The 24,499-nt window shown below is 35.6% G+C and overlaps 1 protein-coding gene across 2 annotated transcripts in view; it reads left to right on the top strand.

Moving 5' to 3' along the window:
- The first annotated feature begins 1,183 nt into the window (after window positions 1-1,183).
- Window positions 1,184-24,499, top strand: part of kcc (solute carrier family 12 member kcc) — a 41,022-nt gene continuing 17,706 nt past the window's right edge. For both annotated transcript variants that reach the window (XM_065309191.1, XM_065309190.1), the window contains exon 1: window positions 1,184-2,011. In XM_065309191.1, coding sequence (XP_065165263.1) covers window positions 1,819-2,011 — 193 coding nt within the window. In that variant the 5' untranslated portion in view covers window positions 1,184-1,818. The remainder of the gene's footprint in view (window positions 2,012-24,499) is intronic.

Here is a 24,499-nt window from a genome sequence, read left to right as displayed (position 1 = left end):
TTTCTTTGATAGAAAAAATCATGTTACATGAATTTACTGCGATTTGAGAGGTAAATTTAGCTTACATTTTAAATTTATAGGAAAATTTTATTACTTTTTGATAAACTATATAAATAACTAATTTTGCAGTTGCTTAATCATTTTGTTGCATTTAAACTCCAGAAAAAGTTTGAATTATAATCTAGTTGATAAAAGTGATCATAGAGGGCTACAGTAGTATGGAATTGAGACATTTTATTGCAATAGTCTAATAATGATAGAAAATTAGATTATTTTTGATAAATAACAATAACATTTTCTTTTTAATAAAAAATACAAAGTAATATAGGAATCTTAACAATTTCTGCTATTTTCCACTTTTTTAAATGCTTTTTACTAAAATTTAAGAAAAAAATTAAAAAGTAGTATAAATATTATAAACTAGTCATTTTTAATTAATTTTAAATATTTTTTGCTTTTTAATACAATAAAATATTAATAACATTAAGTTTTAGTTCAGAAACTACTTATAGATGGCCATAGTAGTTCTACTTCAAATAAATTTATCAAAAAGATGTATACACTGAGACCCTTGTTGCTTTGGTTCTCACGTTGTTGAATGTTTACCTACAAGTTTACATTCAATATCAAACTAAAGATAAACGAACCAGTTTTACATAGAAATTCACACACATAGTAAATTTATGCGCATCAGAATGCAATCGAAATTCAGCAAACTCCACCAACTATCCATGGACGCCCGATAATTAACGATCCTATTGACGTGTGCAAACCCGACCTGCTCTATTATTACGTTGATTGCCTCTTGAATGTCTAACATACGAGTACGAACAGGACTTCATGTCCTCTGCTTCACATATCCCTCTACATCACAGATTGCATTTCGCAACTTGATTGGATTACCATATCTTCTAATTAAGCGACAAAATCAATAATTTAATACATATTATTGATTAGGCTTAAGTTATAATGAAAACTGTGGATTTCAATGAAGTAAAAATTCTATAAATATCAACTATGATTGAACATAAAACTGGTAAAGCGTAAATCAACATTATTAACATCGGACGTCGAAGCAAGCGGGGTGAGCGTTCGTGCATGCGAGCGTCGCGACGCTGCCTGCCATTGTCCCGTCGCCATCGTGCCGAAACCCTCAAAACGCCAGCGCGAACACGTGCCGGCGTCACTTGAACTTGAACGCTGCAGGCATGCACAGCTTGCTAATAAATTAATAAATTAAAATTAAATATATCATCACAACATAAATAAATACATCACAAAAAACATACAAACGTAAAACATGGTTGACAAATTAAGAGTATTCTGTGCGTGGGCGTCTCGACGCAGTCGTTATCATTATCAGTGTTTAGCGCGTCGGCGATCAGATGGTGCTAACAGTGTTAACGTCCCTCACCACTCGCGGACGACGCGTCGACGCCTGAAAACTTCGTCTATGCCGAGTGTTTTTTAAAAACGCCGGCGATCGCGTGCGGTGTGTGCGCGTTGCCTCTGTTTACGAGTGTTCGAAACTCGCAGCGAACGCGGTGGAGCGTCTTTCAAGTGCAGTGCAGAGTGCACAGTGCAACAAACCGAACGAACACTTCACATTGCACAAACTGGACAATCCGTGCAATTCATTAAAATGCACAATATTCATCCAAGTCGACGAGTTGAACGACACCGATAACGTAACAAAATAAAAATAATAAAAACAAAACGAAATTTATGGTTAAATTTAAACACGAATAAAAATGTAAGAAATTCAGTGCCAATTTGTGTGTTTTGTGATTTGTGACTTGAAAATATTTATGTAAAAAGATGCCGGACAGATTCAAAGTGACCAAGTCTGATGTGCGCGGTGAGTTCTTTCGGGGACCGGACGGGGGCGGTAAACATGCCGCCGTCGCCGAAACAGACGGCGACGATCACGCGTACGACAAACTCCTGCCTGAGAAACACGTGCAGCCCAAACAGACGCATGCAAAGGGGAGCAAAGGGGATTGTGATGTCGGTGAGTCATTCACGCAAATAAAAATAATACAAAAATAGTAAAATAAAAACTATTTTTATCGCATTTTCAATGTTTTTAATCCAACGAGTGCGCTGTCAGCATAAAGCCCTTGCTGTTAAATCCAATTATAAGGGTTGCCCTCTTTTTTTTTCTTTTTTGTGCCCTGCAGCACGAATGCAAGGGATTTATAGGGTAAAACTCTATTGAATGCGTTTAAAAGAAATTAACATTACAATAAAGGCCAAAAAACCCAGCGTGATAAATTGTAACTAGAACCGCGATACGTCTATTGTTTATAACTTGTTTATAACTTGTTACAAACAAAAAAAAACAATACAATCGATGACACACCACAGAAATTACATTGAAAGAAAGAAATGAATTATACGAACACGACCAGTCGAGTTTATTGGACCAGATGTTTGTTTATGTTTCTACATAAATAGAAATTATACAGGGTGATGCAATCAGTAATAGATGTATTTAATTTTATATTATCACAATAAAAGAATTATTAATTTTTATGGCGACACTCAGTGTTATTAAATCGATTGAAGGAGTGTTATCGACGCGTCAATTTATTGTCGCGTTCTTTGCGAATGAACGCCGCGCGCACTGCGCGATGATTGCATTAATCGCCTCAATTGATTGTTTAGCGCTGCTTAATTAAACATTTGAACACGAGCGTCAAGTAACGCTAACGAATAGGATGAAATAAACTGGTAATAATTGTGATCACTCTGTATGACATTCATCTAGTTACCAAAAAATATTTCCATTGCATTTGTATCGGATTGTTGATTAAGTGACTCACAGAAAACGCACATTGTTATCGCCGATAGGAAACACTATATACTCTTCTCGTGTATCGCACAAAAAGTTGATTATCTGTTATCAAATAACATTGCATGAGTTTATATTATATTTATATGACGTTTTTGGATGCAATTTTCATAAATCGAGCGTGAAATAAGTAAAATTAATAAAAAATGAAACAGAAAAACAAAATGCATTATTACACGACTGTTTGTTTATCGGATGCTTGAAATATTCATCGATAACTCGGCTATTATTGTGGCATTCCTCTTTGGTATCAGCACAGGGCAAAGAAACGTTAATTAACTACGACTAGACTATTATACGTGTCGCGTGTTTATTTTTATCGCGTGCAATGAACACGAACATGTTCATTGTAAAATGTAAAACATAATAACCCTTAGTTTATTTCTGCATAGTAAATTTTCAACGTATTATATTTAATTAAAATTACGAGAAGTTATTTCTACGTTGACATATTGTTAATATATTAAAATTGAATGGTCAGTAGTCGCGTGTGTTCCGCCCGTCGATAAACGTTTCCGCTTTGGGCTTCGAAAATAAGCAGCTGTTTTATAAATCACATTGCTAACGTGTGCCGCACGGTGTGTGTCTCGGTGTGCGCTTCAATATTGTCTTGTTTACAAGCGTTCCTGCGAAAGTCGGTGGGTGATTTATTGCTTTTGTAATTTAGGCTGCCTGCTACTTAACTAAATAACATTTATTATGTCTTTTACGGGTTAGTTGGAGCGCTTCGAGACAAAACAGAATGGAAATGTCGCTAAAACAATATATGTTTGTGTCTGTTGCGTTGTTATACAAAGGAGGACATTTTACAAGGGTAAAAAAGTTTTATTTGGGAAGGAAAAACTTGGTTTTTAGTCATTTTTGTTAATTTTTTCATTTTTGCACAGAAAAATTGCTTGAAAAATGCTAATAAGTCAATTATTTGATTGTTTTTGCATAAGAATCATGTTTTTGAAACGGTTTTCTTTAAATTTCAGTTTTTGATATTTTTTTCAATTTTTTTTTTGATTTTTTGGTAGTTTTTGTTAATTTTTTTGGAGAAATTTTTGGGCAAATTGCATGGAAATTTAAAAAAGTTAATTTTTTAATCTTTTTTTGTATAAATTTTACATTTCATGGATAGTTATACCACTCTAGAACTTTAAAATATCAAATACATTCTTAAAATTTGAATTTTTCATATTTTTCTGATTTTTTTAGGATCTTTTCCAAATTTTTCCCCAAAAACCTAAAGAAACCAAAAAAATAACACTTTGTTGTTCACATTAAGCTAAACACTTATGTCTGCGGTTAAGTACACTAGTATCCAATTTGTTTTCCAATTTGTTACCGTTCGATACCAGAATGACAATAGATTGAATGTTTTGTGGTTAGACCACCGTCGTTATTCCTTGCGGTCGCCAATAGTGTCACTTGTCAACCGCTCAACTTCCCTACACATGTTCAGCTCTACATAATCATCCCTGAACATAATTCATGTAGCATCTACACATTTAACCATTGTGTTTGAGTTGAGTGAGATTGGTTAACTCGCAACATTATTCAGCAAACCGAGCGCGCCGATAAAGTTGGTTAACCGTGCGGGACAGGAACACTATCCAGGGTTGTAAGTTGGTTCGCTTAATCAACTACACGTGCGATGTAAATGTGTGTAATATGTAATTCGCGTCGCGTTTAAACTTTTACCTTGAGCTCAAATTGCTATTATCCTCGGTCTGTCGGTGAAATTGGCGAAAATTCAGTCGGGGGTGTATAAGTTGTAATTTATTCACGCTTGAAATAAATTACTTTTCGGGTACATTTCGCGCGGTTGTTTTCTAAGTGTGCATGTATTATATTCTAGTGCTTATTCTTTGTTATTTTATTGAAAGTTGTTTCAGCGCGTTGTTGCAAAGTTATTAAACATTAAACAATTAAAATAACGATGTTTGAAAAGTTTTAATTAATAAAGCCACTCAGTCATTGCCTCGCTGTTCATTCAGCGCGGCGCACAAAACGCGCACCAGTCAACTTAATTAACAGCGTAAGCGTAACCAACGCTGAATTGTGTGGCATTAATTAATATTAAACTTGACAAATTGTTGTTTGCACCACGTCATGCGAATATTCGTGTTGAGGGGATGTTGGTCATGGTGAGAGAAATAAACAAACATATTATATACATTTATTACATGGATGTTACAATAAATTATTCCTAAACGCAAAAAAAAAATAATTGCGTATTTTTATTTATTATTTACATTATCAGGCAATATGTGAATATTTACTTCTTGTAATGTGCAAAAGAGGACGCTGTATGTCCCTACCATCGAATTTTGCTTCAGTTTGCTTCATCTCCTGTTTTGTACAGAGTTCCAAAACTGGTTTCGTGCATTGAAAAGGATTTCATTTGCGTGATTCGCGCGTTGCAACAACATTTGCGTTACAGTTTACACACATTTTCGTTTGTTGATCCGTAGCGTGTATAGTTGTGTGTGAATGTGTGTGAGCGTGGTTTTGTTTGTTTTATGCTTGCGAAATGCATTCGGCTATTTACCCAACGGTATTTGTTATTTGACTAGTTCACAAATTTCTATTTTGAATGAAATACTGCAGGAAACTCGGAAACACATTCGAAAACATGAAAAATAGAGTTATTTATGTGCATTCTTCTAGGAAAATACATTTTAATGTTTTCAATTCAAAGGAAGGATATTTTTGAATGAGAAAATATAAGATTATATTATTTTCTACTAATGGAACTTTTTTATTATTTTTTAGAGTAATAAATAAGTTTTTATACTTGAAATACGATGTAATTATATTTTTACGACTTTTATAAACCTTAAAAACTAAAAATTTTACTAAAAACTGCAAAAATCAAATTTTTTTAATGTTTTTACAAAAAAATATAAAATTAAGAAGTAGCTTAAGTAAGCTTAATCACTTTTTGTCTTTGAGGGTTATTTACGACCCAAAAATCAAGATATCAACCACTTTGGTGGAACTCTTAGCCTTTTAAGACACCGTTTCAGATTACGTCGAAGAAAAACGGATTATCCTTGACAAGGTTCACATTAAAAGCATATTACACGCGCCACAGGTAGTAAAAAATAATAAAATTAACCATAAATATGTGGTGCAATAATTTATGTCTACTCGTATGTGTAGATGTGTGTCTGTTACCACATGTCGCATTCCATGCACATCCCTGCAACTTGGCGCATTAATTATTGCATTATACACTAATTACTAAACATTTAATTAGTATCTGACAGTGTGACAGCGTATACCAACCAATATACCACAACACATAATCCATTTAGTGCCTAGTTTAATCCTGCTGGTATGTAATAACGTAAAATATATGTAGTAATATTTGATGGAGTTACATAGTGATAATAATAAAATAATAATAATAATAATAATATTAATAATGGCAAAATGAATAAACGAGTATAATGGGTATTTAGGGTTTTTATGAACGCATTTGAATGATATATTTATCGGCATTCTCGATGGATTGAGCGCATTAAGTGAAAATGATTATCGCTTTCGCTATTTTATTGCGACTGTTGCGCTGCGCCATGATTGCATGACGTCAATAAAAGCGGCAATTAAATGAATACGCTTTGATTCATTTATTAATGCGCGTGGTGGAGGCATGGGATGGTGGATGGGATGCAATCTTCATTTTCGGATATTCTGCTTCGATTAATATATATTCATATTCATACGCGGGTGGAGCGCATAATGTTAATTTAAATCCGGGCGGAATTTTCATTAATTACAGTTGGATATTCAAAATTTAGAATGAAAATTATTCTGAAAAGGTCAATCAGGAAATTGGGGTCAATTGGAAGAAAAATAATAATATTTACATTGATTTGTTTTAAATTTTTATTGAAATTTTTGATTTAATTGACAAAAAATTAATATTTATTGCTGGTGACGTCAATGTTGAATTAACAAAACCAAAAAGCAACGTGCAGTAATTGAAATCTGTGAAATTAATACAAAATACAATCAACTTGCTATTTTTTACACCACGTGACGTCACTACTGAGTAATTTACTCAGATTTTTGTCTTTTTCGTATATTTTGATCAAGTTTTGATCAATATAAATTTTAGTAATTTAAAGTAAAATATAAACTTTAATGCCTTGGGATATAAATATCCATATTTTACTCATCTATGCCTCCCCTTGGAACATGTCGAACAAACGATGCGACTATGAGACATGCACGATTGTGAAATATCTACGTGGAAATCTTGTTCGGCATTATTGAGCATAACGCGCCGAGAAACTCGGCGAATCGTGCAGCTCGCACGCGAAACGTGCGACATACAAATTGTGAGCACGTAGGGTAACTACCCTCTACCCTACTTTATACAACATGTTCCATGTTCTCAGAGTGAATAAATATCAACCATTCACTCAAACAATACAATTTCTACAAAAAATTTTGCAATAGAAAAACATAAAAACAAAAATAATTTAAATATAACGATATTTTATTTTATACGAGTCCTTATTGTGCACGTTAGTAATCCAATATGTAGACTATCATCATCGGATGCGTTTATTTTGGAGCAAGAGATGAATTTTCTCCCGCCTCGGAGGTTGGTAGGTACTACATGCTGGGCGGATCGATCCCTTCAGGTGTGACCTTTGCTCTTTGCTCGTTGTGCGGCCGGGTAAACACCTCATCTACGACAGCACGACATGGTTATGAAAAATATTGCCCCGCGCGATTTTCGATTTTCACATTCACATCCATGGTTGATTGACCTATTTCGCTCGTATTCGAATTGATTGCACCCTGCAGCGTTTCCAATTCATCTCGTTGCCTTTTAAAATTTAAATTACAAACTTTCCTCTTATTTTTATATCCTTTAACTTTTAGTTTGTGAGTTTATCAAGTTTTTTCTTTGTAATTTCGCTGAATTTCTCCCGAGACTTCGATTTTGTTGAATTTTTGAACAAGTTGAAAGTATTATTGACTCGCAGGCAAAGTTTTCTTCCTGCGCATAAAGTTTCGGGAGTCAGATAAACATAAATAAGTCGCTCGGTTGTAATTTAATAAAACATGCAAATTGTGATACAATACAAACCGGATCATTGCAATTTCCGAAAGTTAGGTTCATTTAAGCAAAGGTCACAATTTACATAGAAGCTATATCCGTTTTTCAGGCCTAAAAATGTCTAATATAATAAACTAGGCGCATGTCGCGCGCGGGCGCGTTTTGGGTGAGATTTTCATTTAAATTTTGATTTTGACGAACGAGCGCCATTTGTCAAGCTTGTGTCGGAGTGGCGCACAAAATGCGACCAAACTAGGGCTTGTTTGTTCTGTCGCGCACAAATTTGCGGCGATGACAGGATCAGACAGGATTTACTTCCGCGAGCGCTGTCACCGCGCTCGTCACGGCAATATATAATATTTATTAGCCTCTGACTGACGAAGTTAATTTGCACCAAAATGCCGACCTCGAAAATTAAAATTAAAAATTAATCCGCTGTGTCAGACAGGCCGGATGAAAGTTTAAACGGTGCACATAGGTAAAGTAAAAAAGGATTGTTTTGTGCGAAAGTGCAATAATATTACGAGTATGGGGCTGGCAAGTGGGAGCGCGGCGTGTTGAGTATCATGAAAATCACGTTTCTAATTGAAAGTTTTCAGTTTCAAATTGCGTTCCAGCTGCATCCGCTTGTAGGTGTTATTAGCACTAACTGAGCAGGACAGTATTAATTTTTATTTGCTCATCTACAAGATATATACTTATTTTTCCTCTAGGACATCAAATTATTATTTTTTATGAAATTTCTTAGAGTTAGAGAACATTTTTTAGATAAAAAAAAATGGTTGTTTGTAAAGTAGGTTTACGATCGAGATGTTTACGTGATAACGTCTTATTGGTGATATAAGTTTTTTTTGTTGCAATTGTTGTAACACTTCACTTGCACTTCACATTTTGTTTTACTGTTAAACATTCAACGAAAACTTAACCGCACGAGAAAATCTCCATTCGTTTGTATGCCGCTAGAGTGAGAGAGACGGAAGATCGGTCAACTCACTCGAACGCTATGCCTGCCTCCGCTCGTGTGGATTCCGCGTGACAAGTTTCACGGAATGACTGGCAGCGCTCGAGATGAGACGGGAGATCGGTCCGTCTCTCTCTCGTTATAACGAGAGGGGGGTATACCTGCGATCGGCCTTGGGAGGCCTCGTGACACAAGTTTCTGAACATGTCACCCGACTAAAACGATTTTAAAGACGTTATCACGTCAAAAAATCTTGTTTTTCGTTTATTTTTGCAAAAAAAATATTGCTTTATCAGTAAATTTATATTTTATTGGTAATATTTTTAAAATTTAATATTTTTGAGTCCTGACCTGTAAAACGAGCTGGTGCAAAGTGGAATTCACTGAAAATTGCTGAAAATATCCCACCGCGCGTCCATAATCTCGACGCAGCGGCAGACCGACCCAAAAACGAAGCATTTGAAGCATTTCCATACGCGGTGGTGTAATGCAGAATGCCACACCCGGTTATAATTGTAGACATGTCTACAGACACCCTTATACACCCTTTTATTACAAAACATTTCCAGAGCTCTAGAAATCTTAGCAAGTGTTGCAAGTACAAGTTAAGTGTTGTATTTATTTTATCTGTCACCTTGCGCTCTTTGAGTACTCCTCAGCATTTTCCCATAAACAGGGTCATAACGTAAAGGGTTTGCGTAGTTGCAGAGTAATGAGTCCGCCTTGAACCCTTTGGGCTAACCATCACCGCCGAAATCGCTTACCAAACAATTTTCATTCTGCTAACTGAATTTATTTCAATTAGCAGCTCGTTCTCGCCCGGCGACCCACCGAGCGATGCGCATTTCGGTTCCGGGGTTTTAATAATTCACTCATGGGAGATGCGAATAATTGCGCTCTGCAGCGTGTGATGAAAGATAATTTATTTGATTTTATTTCTGCTGACTTGTTGGCACCAGCAACCTACTCCATTTCCAGTTTTTTCTTTTTTTGCGCAAATCGTAAACTAAATTTTTACTCGCGAAAATTATTTTGGAGATTATCATCATCATCATCATCATCAACGCAATCTGATCTTTCATCCGTGGCGTTTTGTAAACACTGCTTTGTTTGCCAGGACGAAACGGAACCAAAACGAAAACAAAGAAGTTTAGATTCTTACTCGGTGCAATTATTAAGTATGGCGTAAACCCATTAAAGAAGGGGTTTGATCAAAGCCATAAACATTATTAATAATCAAAATCTTGAAAGTTTCCTTTTGCGTGGTGTGCCTAAATGCGTCCTCGGAAATAATGTGCTTATATATCTTGCGACGCCGCATGTGAGCATATTCCAGGTTAATTTATACTTTGGGGATCCAGGGCGCTCCCGGCGGGATGAACTTCACTCTCGGATATCCGATATGCTTCCGATTTATGTACTCACGTGTATATGAACTCTACTCGAATTAACACGTTTTTAATTTGGTATAAAATCAATATTAGGAGGAGATATGTGACCTTCAAGAAGATTTTTAATTATTTATTTAATTACTGGGTAAATAATGTTCATTTTTCATTTTACAAGCGTTTCGTGCGCATTGTGCATTCGTGTCTACGATTCGATCCAGGTTCATGTTCATGTTTATGTTCACACATGCAATTTCTCGGTTGTGACTTTGACTTTGATTCAAGTTGCATGTCATGACTTTGGTACCACCTTCTTTTCTACATCTACCCATTCTACATTTACTGTGTTTGAATGTGTGCGCATGCGTAAAATTGTAATTTTTTTGATTTATAATGAAATTAATTAAGGTTATGTTTAAAAAAGTGATGAATTTTTGTTTTTCTAAATATTTGACGTGTCCGCAGGCTGTTTTCTTGTTTAATTTTGGTTTATTTTGGGTTATGTCGGCCCACACGCGAAATTAATATTCGAAGTCTGTAATAAACGATGACGTAATGCTTACATCTACCTACCTATGAGTAGGTAGGGGAGAGTAGGGTAATGGGAGTCAGCGGGTAATGGGAGTCACCCATATATCCACGAAACAATAGTTACGAGTACCGCGTAAACGGCGTTCCTACCTCCGTTCTGGCCCCCCAGTGCCACCCCCAAAAAATCATGCAAATCGGTGCGTGTATCATTGAGATACGCCAATATTTTATTTTTGAGCTCCGCTGATCTAATTTTACGTCCACGCAAATTAGAAGATAAGTGTCGAATATCTTGCAATATTCGAATGAAACTTTTATATAGTCTTAGTTAAACATTCAAAATCGTGATGTGCAGTTCAGATTACATTAATGTTTTGAAGAAATATTTTTTTTGTTTTTTTTTTCACAATAGTGCAATTGTGGGCAATGGGAGTCATGCGACTCCCAATGGACGTTTTTGTCTTTAGTCCGCTCTAAATGGCCTATAAAAAGCAATGTGACTTATTTTTCAATAGCCTTCATGCAGAAACGATACTGCAGGAAAGTAACAAAACTTATGATTCCTATATTGGCACTGATGACTTATGCCAGGGCGATGGATGAAGATTTGGAAAACTGATGTCTAATGTGCAACGATTTAAAAAAAAAAAACAATTAAATGTGGTTCATAGCACTTCATTTGGGCTATGGGCTCATGTGTAATGCACTGGGGTGGGACTTTGCGGAATATTATGTTTGCGATATCTGCTAGATTTCGTTTGATTCCGATTGTCCCCAGGGTGACCACCATTACCCGCATGTCGGTGTAATGGGAGTCAAATCTGTTTTTTTTTTAAACTTTAATAATTTCAAAAATTGATTGTCAAAGTGACTGAAAATTATTTCAAATAATAGGTATTTAAGTAAACAATGCTTATAAGCGATTGCAATAAGTATTTTGTTTATAATTTAAATTATATTTGAGTTCTCCCTTAAGTGACCCCCATTACCCTCTTTTACCCTACACTGTAGCAAAATCAAATAAGCTTCAGGTCCTTTGTTTACGAAGCCAGCTTATAATAAGGTTGTTATATTTAGGCCAAATATTACCAGCTATGTAGGTAGTACATATATTGTAAACTGTTATTATTGTGGTATAATTTGGTGAGGTGGAACTTTATTCGAGGTTATAAAGTAACACTAACATTAAAGATTCGTGTTGAAAAATGCAAAGCGGCCCTACCTTAACCTATTTTTTGACACCTCAAATTTTCATGATTTTATCTTCTCTACAAGAGAATTTCTCTTTGATTCTGAATGTTTAATCTGATAACTGGAATTGAAGATGGTCGCGGTTTGATCACACTTGATTTTCCAGTTGAGATCCTGTTAGGTGGGATTCGACTAGAAATGCGACTGATTCTTCAAACACCAACCTTGATAATGACCACTCGGATGTAAACAAATGCAGCGACTGAAATTAACCAAATGAGAATTGTGATGATTCATGATTTTATCATCTTATCTTAACTAGAATTTCCGGTTGATTAAGAATCTTCAATTCGTTCATCTCTATCGCTTTTAGTTTACCAGTTAACCGCAATTAAAGATTCCCATTAAAAATGCGAAATTTTGACCCTTTAAATTTTTCACTGGATTTAAATCCAGTGCGAATAGACTAAAAATGCTCTCAGTGAAAATTAATTTAATTAATTTAATTAAGTTAAAAATGTTGCACAACATTATCACCACATCCCAATTATTCCTTAAATTTTTATTTAAATTTAAAAAATCTTATTCTGTCAAAAATTTAATTTTTTTATTCAATAATAATTTGTTATATGCATTGGTTGTATTAGATTTCTTTTTCTCTACTTTTATTTGGTTATTCTTACATATATGGGGATGTTTTTCCACAAAACATTGAACCCGTCAAGGCGTAAATCGATGCGATAAACCCCCGAAGCTATTTTCGTAGTTTTCTCGCATTCGCAGCCGCTTGGCATTTGCATTAGTTTATAGCTAAATGCAGCGAACGTTGAATTCCCCTTACATTTTTTGTATTTTTATGCAAAGTGCGAAATCCTCGCGCCGCGGTAAGAATCCAGGGAGTTTTCCTTGCAGACTCGGCGGACAAACAAAAAACAAGGTGTGTTTCTTCACATCACATCCTTATACCTTTACACCTATACGTTTACATGTTTTATCTGTGGTTGTTTCCACTTTCTGAGCCTAACAGCCAGTCAATCCCAATGCGAATGCAAAGCAAATACGAGCACACATAACAAGCATCTTGAACTCAGACACAAACAAATCGATTGTATTGTACACAATTGTTATTTATGCATCACCACAAAAAACTTGATGAATTTGACAAAGAGAAATAAGATTAAGTATAAAGACATAATCGATAATGTTACATTGTTTTATTTTGTGGGATGGTCTGTATCGCGTGCGAAGGTAGATGAAAAATGTGTTGCGCAAAGTTTGCGCACTTGCGGTCATACCGCCGTCACCACCTGAAAACCTCAACCCCTCTACAACCCGCATAAGTTCCTTGTTTCGATATAAAACCTTCGCCTTTAAGACAACCTGCGACGCTGAACTAAAAGCAGCCTCTAAAACAACCTTTTACAATATCCTTTGTGCCTTTGTAGTTGAGTTCAGTTGGATCCTTGCACCTTTCTCAATTGTCCTTTTCGGTATGTATATTTTTTTGCTGACTTGACTTTTGACTTCGTTTTTCCAGCATTTCACGTTTGAATATCAAACGAATTCAAAACACATGACATGTTTTCTTTTTTTTGTAAATGGTAAAAATGTAAATTTAAGTATTTACGTGGAATCTGTTAAATTCGGTTGAAATAAACCACGTCACTATGCGTGACACGCATTTTATTTATAAGCGACAAAACGACGCAGTGCATATGGGGGATGTTATTAATGTCATATTTTCGCGGGCGACGCATGCTTATCAAACGCAAACAGTCAAAAGACACATTGTCCGCACGCATTTCAAATTTCAATATTTTAATATTCATATGACGCTTGTTTTGCTATTTGTATGCAGATTTATGCGTAATCATGGTAATATATTCCATAAAAATAAAAAACAATTAATAAAACCAAACAATCTTTTCTTAAAGGAAAGTAAATTATTTTTTCTATTTTCACCTTCAATGCGTCAGTTTTTTACGGTTTTGTACTTTAAACACGGACGGCCAATGCAGTGATATATGTACTTTAGTAACGGGGTGGAGCTTGCGCTTGCGCATTTGCCTTCGGTTCAGCACAAGATCATATTAATGAGTCTAGAGAGGTAAAAACTTTGATTTTTGTTTCAATTAAGTTTTGATGACATAAATCCTGCAATATTATAGGGTTTGAGCTTACATAATAGGTTATACTTTTCTCTACACGTTGTAAACACTTTAAATTTTCGTTCATAAACTTAAGAATAAGAAAAAACACTACATTTCAAGATATAAAATTTACTTTATTGTAAAAAAATAATATTTATATGAAAAATTTTATTTTACATAAAATATATTTTCCCCTTTGGTTAATTTAATATTAAACCTAATTTTATATTAAATATTTTCATAGATCTTCGCCTAGAAATCTTTTTATTTTATTTTATTTTATTTTATTTCATTTCATTCCAAGTTCTCTCAGAAATTCTCCACGAATATTATATTTATACATAGCTGAATATCATTCCCTCCCTCAAACTGCAGTATTAAACACACAAGTAAAATTTGATTTACCTGCGTCGGGCGAAACTTTATCTCTGAACTTTGCAGCAACGTAAAAAATGTCTGGAATGACGCAACATACTTTCACATACTTGCCTTTATCTATTTAAATGCTTCACATTCGCGAAGAATGTAACTGAAGCCGCACATCGCGAATATAAATAAATTTATAGCTGTACTCGTACGTATATAATTCATGGGTATTTATTATTGTTTCGTGCAGATATTTGAGTTATTTTTTGGCGCATCAGTAACATTATCAGTCACATGCCGATTTATTACTCGCGTAGGTAAATAAACACGACGAGAAACAAAATAAAAAAATATTATGCGATATTATATTACTGATATGATAGGAATATTTATTTTCGACTAAAAATAGAATTCTTTTTGATGGAATTGTGTGTTTTTCGTTTTCGGTAATGAATTGGAATTCGGAAATGTTTACCTGAATGTGGAATGCATCGTATATCATTTATTCGCCGTCATTTATGCGATTTTTATGCCCTTCCGTTTTCGGCGATTTTTCGCTCCTGCGCTATTATTCTTTATTAGGTTTTATCATGCTCGCACGGGAGATATTTTTGGCTCGCCGATGGCGGTCGTGGTCGCGGTCGCGCGTGCCGCGAGATCCCACCGTCTGATTATGTGAAACCGATTCGTTTTCCTTTTCCTCTTCCTTTCACGGCGGCGGCGGCAGCGCGCAGAAAATTACCTTTTCGTCCTTGAGCGTTGAACCTCCGGCGCGCATCAACATCTACATACACATGCTGATTTGATATTCGCATATTTGCGGGTGGGTACTAATTTAAGGCATTTTGGATGCAGGGGCGCAAAACTTCAAAATATTAAAAAAATATTTACAAAGAAATTAATTTTTTTTAATTTTTCATCAAAATTATTTTTAATTTGTTTAAAAATACAGAAATATTGTTTATTGTTAAATAATGATGTGGATTATGACGGTCCTGACTTTAAAACATTCGCGGAAAGAGGAATGCATTCGTAAATCGCCCGAAAATAGCAATTTCGTTGTGTAGCGAACGTTCAACTGACAAATGGTTAAATGAAGTGAACGAAATTAACTTGTCTCCGGCGGTCAGGGTTATATTTAAGTACTAACTCTTCGACAACGTGAAAAATCGCATTATTTATTGAATAAATATGCTACCAAACTAAATTTAGCTTCCATTTTATCATTCGTCACAGTTTAATTAAATTTTCAGAAAGGAAATGGTTATTTTTGACATTCTAACTAATAGAATAAATACAAATACGAGTATTGTGTTTATTTGTTACCATTTCACACAAAAACCACTGAATTTATTTTGATAAATTTTGATATAGAGATATTTTTAATCAAGGAACATAAAATAGGATACTTTTTGTTAGCAAAATATAATTAAAAGAGTGGAAACTAAGGGATAAAAATTAAAATAGAGATTATATCACAGTTTTAGTTATATAATTGGAATCGAAATATTAAAAGTCAATAATCATTAATTTATTTTTAAAATTTAAAAAAAGGATTTTATTACAAAGAAATAATTACTTAGGCATTTTTTTAAATAAATTTTAGCCCCGATAGAATTGCAAAAACTAGTTTTACATAAAACTTTCCCAAATAAAATCAATTTGCTAACATTTATTTATTGTTGTCATAGTACTTTATTTATGAAGCTTCCTGACAACACACGTGTCTGACATACAATGTCCACGCAGTCCAAGGACTCCAAGGACTCGATGCACTTCGATTCGATTCGATTCGCTTTTTATGCCGTCGCCGGGCCAGCACTCAACTCGGTCACTGTTTGTCCATTTGAGAAGGTCAAACAATTTAACTATAAATACTTAACGATACCAACTGATCGATATTGTTTCGTTGCGCTCCAAAGAAATTCAATTCAGCTCGGCTCGAGCTCTGCCCGCATGATAAACGATCTTGTCTTTCAAATTTTCTACACACGTCAATTTCTCGAGATGGAACAATAACACAATATCTTCCGGTGAAGGAGGAAATAATAAAATGCTTTATTATCTTTTATAATATAAGAAAAGAAAGTTAATCTTATTATTATTATTGAAATTATATTTAATCTGTAGTGATAAACTCTTACATCGCGTGTTTAAACATTTTCTGGTTTAGAAAACGAATCTATTCGTAGGTTAGGTAATAGCCTAGTGGGAAAAGTATCGAACTATCAGCGGCATTGAAGTTTGTTTTTGAATTATTTCTCCTCGCGCTGCTGGCACGCTGCCGATCACGGACGATTGTGTTCTCCAAGTTTTTCCATTTCCATTGTCCTTACACACACATCTCGAACGCACCGAGTGTGGTAAAGTAAGTAAGAAGTAGTTCCGAGTTCGTGGTCGGCCGTTATCAGCGCCAAGGGGGTGCATCAGTCGATATCGAAACCGGGCAGGGATCAGTTTCACCTTTTACTGATCTGCGATCAAATCACATCATAACTCACACGCGTCCGAATCAATTGTTCTGATAACGCGTCTAATAATTTATGCGAAAATGTGCTTCGGGTTTTATTAACTTTTGTGCGGGGTTGTGAAGATATTTTTTGTGGATTCCATGTATTGTGGTTGTCGATCAGATCGTAAGTTTAGGCTTTCAATTATACATAACATAATTTAAGGCTAGGCAACCAAATGTGCACAATTTTCACAAGTTATACTCTGTAATTTTCGTCATTGGAATTTTTGTTTTTCGCATTTTCCGTACACATAAGCATGGAATTTGTTAGTAATTCATTTTTCTTGTCATCGTACAGTGGAATTATTCCTAATCGCCATAATTATACCTGCTGTGATTATTATAATTGTATATGACTCGAATATTTACCAAGTCATAACAAAAATATTAATAAAGCACAGAAAAATTATTTATGCGATAATTAAAAATCAATATTGACATTAGCCTCATATTTTACTCTGTTTCTATTCACGGTGATGGAGGTAGAGGTTAATTGTTTCAATGCACTTCAGAGTAGTTTATAGATGAACAAGAGAAGCACTAACTACTTTAACAGCCATTAAATGTCATTAAATTGCTCCGCTTTCTAAATGACATTATGTGTGGCAATTTCTAAAAGTAAAGTTGAATGTTTTTGGGTTAAATTTGATAGTTTTTACAAAAAAATCACAAAAAAGATAAAAATGACTCAAAAATTTACTTAAAATTATTTCTAATTGTAAATTTGATCGACTGCCGCATTGCGCTTTTCCATTTCGTGATAGTTTAATAGTGGAAATCGACATGGAGCAAGAGACAATTTTCCCAAAAGTATCACATTCGCTCCTGGAGCAGAACTTAGACCCTATACACCTGCGCCGCTTGACACTCGAGAAATCTATACCTCCGAAGCAGCAGATAACAGAGAGATAACTTTTAATTGGATTAATTAGTTTGACTGTCCCGAACGTACCTAGTTATGGCCTTCTTTGTTCCCTCCGCCATCATCCTGACGTGATGTAACGTGAAAAACGTTTTCCGGTCAATTTATCTTACGACTTTTTTCTTAAAAAATAAAAATGATCAATATATGTTCGTATAATATTAATATTAATTAGATGGGGTGATCAACAGGACAAGAAGGTATAAAACAGGCGCGGCAGGTAATAACAAAAGGCTAATAGCACCGCCCTAATAGGTGCGCATTAAAGATTCAGGCCCTGTTCGGGACCCGGACTTTTAAAGCTTTGCCCAGGACCACACACTCGCATATCGATTTTCGCCCGAAACTGGAGAAAAAAACAACAAAAGAAAAACATTTTTTGCGACTTTTCAAGTCTTTACCGAAAATAAATGAATTAATTAACGATAATTTCTGATACTTTTAAAAGTATTGGTTTTAAGAAAGCGGTAAAATCATGTCGGACAACTTCAATTCCTGCAATTACTTTATACTCGAGTGAGTTTTGCGGATTGTTAACAATTCGAAACAATCCAGATGTTGAAATCATGCCTGATTAAAGCCGTGTCGATTCGTGCGGAATAGAAATGCGTTTGGAGAGGCGGAAAACCGGAAGCGGACAATGATTGATTAGCAGTCAAGCTTCCAGTGAGCATATTAGAATTCGGTTCACATAAACGGGACGAATAGGATATATTCGGATGTATTTCAACTTGGAAAGTATGAAGTGCTTTTCCTGTATTCCCCAGGCGGAAACCGGATCAACAATAAAACGAATTTTAGTCGCTTGACTCGCCTGACACAGCATAAAAAAACCTTTTTCTTGATATTATAAAATAATGTTGTTCGAAAGTCGAATTGCAAAGGTGGTACGGAAATATAAACAAGGATTTTTGCATTGGAATGCGCTGGGGTGCTTTTTCTGCGAATGCAAATGTAATTACCGGCGGAGATTCCGTCGCAGGATGCGCCTTTGTGCGTGCTGAAGAACGCGTGCAGTTGAAAGCATGAAAGAGCGCCGGGAAGAGAATAGAAATGAAAAGAAGGCAAACATTTATTTTCAGTCATCTTTCGTCATTTTTCACAAGCATCAACTCTTTTTTCTTTATTTTTGTGTGAATAATCATTCATAATGATGTGAAGGGTAATTATAGCATATTACTAACGCCATCTATCATCCAAATCTTCATCCAAAAGCACAAATTTTCTAACCTAAAACACTAACCTCTCAATTTTGCTGAAATAAATATCTTTAGATATAAATTAAGATAATTTTAAGACATTTTTGGTTGTAAATAATAATAACATTCATGACTTCCTAACTTACATGATCCTTGAATCAGCATAACATTTGATGTACTCGTAATAACTAGGTGAAGAACCCCATGCTGGGTCAAAGTAACAATATGGTCTAACGAGCACAAAATTATACCTACTCGAAGTTCTCAACCGCACAAACATCAAATCAACAAATTGTTAACTAGAATATTATTAGTTAATTAAATCTTGGGATTTGGTCCCGAGAGGTAATTCGATTTGGTGGATACAGGCGATACATCGGCGGTGACAAATCGCATGCGACGTACGATGTTCGACATTGCACAATTAATCAAGTGTCAATTAAGCCAATACGCGTCACGTACTGTGTCATGAACTATGTTTGGTAGTTGCAGCAGGTAGTTGTGTAGTAGTGAAGGGTAATTAATATAAATCGACTTGCAACTCGCGTCACAATGCATTAACACCGTCAGTGTTACAAAATTGGTGAAAATTGAAGTTTTGTCTTTTTTTTTTCAGGCGTTGTACATGGATTATTGGGTTGCCTATTTTGTTTTTAAGGTTATGTTGTGATTTTTTATATTATGTATAGTTATATGTGTATTACATACCCACAAGAGTGGCAAACGGTGATTTACATTTTGCTAGGAATTTTACATATTTCGTCAAAACTTGCATTTTTATCTTGTAATATGAAACATAAAAAATGTTGCTTATATTTTTGGTATGTCACGCGTTACAGTGCGATTTTTTCACCAATTTTAAGTATGTCAAGGTGTTCTCCACATTCAGATGTGCAAAACATTGTTTTCATGCCACCTTAATGTAAAGAAAAAAACTATATTATCAAATATGAAAGCAGAAAAATAATTTTTTCCTCAATTTTTGTCTTTTAATGAAAACCCTTTATAATTTTTGATGAAAAACTCTTTTAGTAGCTCGCTCCTAAAACAAAATCTCGGTATATCTATACATATAATAAAACTTTAATAAAATTCACTCCCGTCCACCCAACTTATGATATAATTTCAAACAGGCGCCCATTTTATTCGCCAACTTTATTCGAAAGTTTGTGCGCGTCAGCGGCCGTTTAAGTTTGCGCGTTTCTCGGTTTCCCCGCGAGTCAGTTTCACGGTCCGAACGCAAAGAGTTAATTAAGTAAGTTGATTAAGAGATTTGCCTGAGCGGCACCCGCCTTGCATACGAAGCATGGTGTACCTACACCTCGCAACTAACGCACAAGTTTTCCAGCGCCGTTTTTCAGCGATGCTGCAAACATTTTACACGCGCGAAACGTTTAATTAACAAGTTTGTATTCCGCGTAAAAAATAAAATAGTTTCGTATTAATTAATTAATTAATATACAAGATAATGTCAGTATTACATATTTTTTGTTATTTAATTAATTTATTTTCGGTTCAGAGAAAATTTGTTGAGTAATTTTTAGAAAATGAGTTTGAAATCAAATTAAAAACCAATTAAAAGGTTTGGATTTTTTGTTTGATGTTTTTCTGTTGAGGGGTATTCTTCATTGAGTCATGAAATTTTAATTGATTGACTGATTTCGTACCTTGAATTCAGCTAAAAATGCGAAAAAAAAATATTTCCAACGTTTTTTGTTTTTCTTTGTTCATTTTGCGAATAATAACAATAAAAAACTTTTCAATAACGAAAACTACAAGTTCTTAAAGCAAATAGACTCGTGACGCGCGCGAGAAAACAAAAATTCATCCTCGAACACAAAAAAATGTGTGCCTGGATGAGCGAGAATCGGGAGTCAGGGCACGTGCGGGTCGTAGAACTCCCCAGGAACGCCGACTCGGCGGCGGTCGGCAGTCGGCAGTGGTGGCATACATTCGCGCCGCCGCCACTACCAACGGCTCCCGGTCCTAGCACAACAATGGCAGTCGATCAACGACGGCGCCCGAGATGCCGTGCATCCTTCATTCGTACACTTCGGCAGTTAAATCACGCCTTTTGTGATCGCTACGTGCGAGCACTTTTAAGCTTCACGCCAACCACATCAACATTAAAAAATCATAGAAAAATTGAATTTGACAGCAATATTTTTACCAAAAACATGAAAAAACAAATTTAAGCTGAAACTTGATTTTGTTGAATTTTTGATGTAGCGCTTAGTAGAACAGCAGATCCGCAGTGAAGCGACTGAAGTGAAGTAAATTGATGCACTGCCTGACGTTTTCTACGTTTTTGTGTTGTCGGTCCACGCTGTTTTACTAGTCTTCTCGCAAACTTTACGAGAGTTTATGCATTTTGTTGCGAGCTTGCGACGCTTGAGTTTCGACCACGAACACAACACACAAACCCATCTCCGCATTATTTTCGCCTTGTAGAGCTTGTAAACTCACATTGCTTCCTTCGCTCCGGACTCAACTACAACTGCACACTCGAGTATAATCGCCCTCATTTATTTTTTTGCACGAATAAATTCCTTGTTACAAGCAAACTTCATAGAAAATTTCGTTCCTTAAAAAATCTCATTTAATAAACACACGTTTGTTTTTTTCGCGAATGTTTTCGATTTTATTTCGGGCTGAATGCGTTGAGTAAGTAAGAGTGTTGCCGATTTGGGGGCTATTGGATCGGACGTACGACTAGTCGTGTTTGTGAGGAAACTGGCAATCTGGAAAGTGCCAAGCGCAATGCTATTACATAAACGAGACGCGACGTGCAACCGCCGGCCCCTGGCAACATCGAATTCACATGCGAAGGTCTTTGGACACATTCGTATTTGATCCCGACTTCCGACTCAACTTGATGTTGATTACGTCAACCTCTAATACTTTATTTTTTCTTAAAAACTTCATTTTTCTTCCTAAAATCAACTAATTTTGTATTTTATAGGTTATCAAGGTAAAGCTACTCTAAACAAAAGATAACCTATCTTCTAACTAACCCTACAATGTCTCTTTCCCTAAAAATATTGATTTGCTCCCATTTAACAAATGAAATAAAGTCGAGATGGCTGTGGTGTCGCTGTCGCGTGTGTCGTCCATTAAAAATTGATAAACAGTAGTGTGGAATGGTAGAAAGTGAGCTGGCGGTATCGAGAATGTAGGTCGAGCACCAATCCGGCGTCGCGGAAAAGGGTGCGCGCGGTTCTTGCATCGCGCCGATATTTTTTCCGCAAGTGCGAGACGATGTGCTTCGCGGCACTCGCGAAGGGGTTTATTACCGCTTGCAGGATTTGCGATTGCTACTGTCCTATTACGGCTTGCAGCCTCTGCGTGTTGATGTCAACTCGCGTTAGTGCAGCGGTGCATGCGGAATTGAAAATGAGATGACAAAATTCGCATAAACATGCATCTCATTTCACAATCTGAAATTTCTTTCTTGTTTCGTATAATGTCTAGGGATATTTATTATAAAATTTGAGTGGTTAATGTTTTAGGTCAGAATTTTTTTCTGGTGATAGATGGCGTTAGAAACGGTGTTTTGGTTGTCAAATATCTTTTATTTTAGAAACAGCAGAGTTAAGAATTTTAAAGATTGATTTTTATATAATTTGATTAATTTTCTTTGAAATTTATATAAAACCTAAGTAATTTAATCTTTTTGTTTGCGGAGTATGCTGAGTAGAAAATGAGGTGATAAAATTCATGGCAACATGCATTTTATATTATAATCATAAATTTATTTCTTGTTTAATATATATCAAAAGTTATTTATTTTAATACTTGAGAGGTTAGAATTGTAGGTTAATAAATTTCCACTTTTTAATAATAGATGGCGTTAGAAATGTTGTTTTGATTGTCAAATCTAATTTTTCTCATTCTAGAAACAAGAAAAAATACAATTTTAAGGATTAAACATTCGTTTTCTATTATTTTATAAATTTTCGTTGAAATTTTCATAAAACATAAGTAATTTAGTCTTTTTTGCGGAGGTTAGTGTTGTGTGTTAGTAAATTTCCATTTTTTGATGATAGATGGCGGCATATACGTTGTTTCGTTGTCAAAATATCTTTTTAAGTAAATTTATTAGAATTTACAGAGATTAAAATTGATATTCCTTGAAATTTATATAAAACGTAATTTAATCTCGTTGTTGATTAGATTATTTCGTAATATTTTTGTAATTTTACCCGAGTTAGCGCGAGTTTACCGGAATTATACGCAATTATAAAGCATTTGCGTTGTGTTGCATGTTGAGCAGCAAAAATAAACGCGTAATTGGTATTTATGGGCACGAGGATGTGGCCGCGATACCCAAATATGATTATCTCGCTTCGTCGTCCTGTTCGTCCTGTCCTATGAGTATATGTCGATATATGTGTGTGCGCACTTTTCGGCCGATGACAAAATCGCAGCATGTAGGAGCATGTCGGACGCAATGTGTGAACACGCATGGGAGGCGGGTGTGCGTGTGGGTGTGTGGTTGCTGCCGCGTACGTCGTGGGGTTAATTAGCGGCCCCGGCCATCGGTTAATAAATTATGCGGCCGGCGCGCATTAAGCCATAACATAATGATCCTTTGAAACGCTTCGAATCGGTGTGTATCGCTTCCGCTTTGCTGATGCATTTCATAGAAGACCTAATGAGATTTGTTCAATATTATAATTGGCTGAATGGCGACGGGAATAATCTTCTTAAACGGAAGCAGAGAAGGAGCTTTGCAACAAATAGGTAGGAGATATTAATAGATGTTGATATTGTGTAGGCAGACCACAATGCTTTCGAAGAGTAGGTATTTGTATTGTTGGTTGCCTATCGGGCGCAGGGTGATTGATGTGTTTCATTTAATATTTTACAAGGAAAAATGCCTCGAGGTTTTTTATTGCGAAGTTAAACATTGTGTACATAAACAATTTGTTTGAGAAACAAAAGAAAATGCGCAAGCAAAGCAGAAAAAAGGGGAATCTAAAGTCAAAATCAAAGAATGTTTTGATTTACTTGTTACGTAATGTCTTCGTCGCGCTGGGTGTTTGGCTGATGATTGATCAGATAATTGTATCAAAGCGCGGCAGGAAGGCGGCGAATCAAGAAATCGGCGAATCGAGAAAGTGTGCAAAGAAAACGCACGAAACACACAGAAGCAAGTGAAGGAGTAAAGGAGTCAAGGTATATAGGTATAAATTGTGATATCTCCCGACTGGTTGGTTGGTTGGTGGCGGCTGGTGGCGGCGGCGCTGGGACGACACGCATCCCTAGGCCGGGACATGATCGCGCGACACCGACACACATACCCACTGCCCGCATGCCCGCGATGTGGGGCGCGGGATGCTGCGCAAGCGGCGTGCGCC

Source organism: Atheta coriaria, unplaced genomic scaffold (assembly GCF_025399875.1).
Source record: "Atheta coriaria isolate IRGN ID8LTWV9N9 unplaced genomic scaffold, Caltech_Dcor_3.1 hic_scaffold_8_pilon, whole genome shotgun sequence".
Lineage (NCBI taxonomy): Eukaryota > Metazoa > Arthropoda > Insecta > Coleoptera > Staphylinidae > Dalotia > Dalotia coriaria.
The sequence above is the reverse complement of the archived record's forward strand: the minus strand, read 5'-3'. Positions and strand labels throughout refer to the sequence as shown.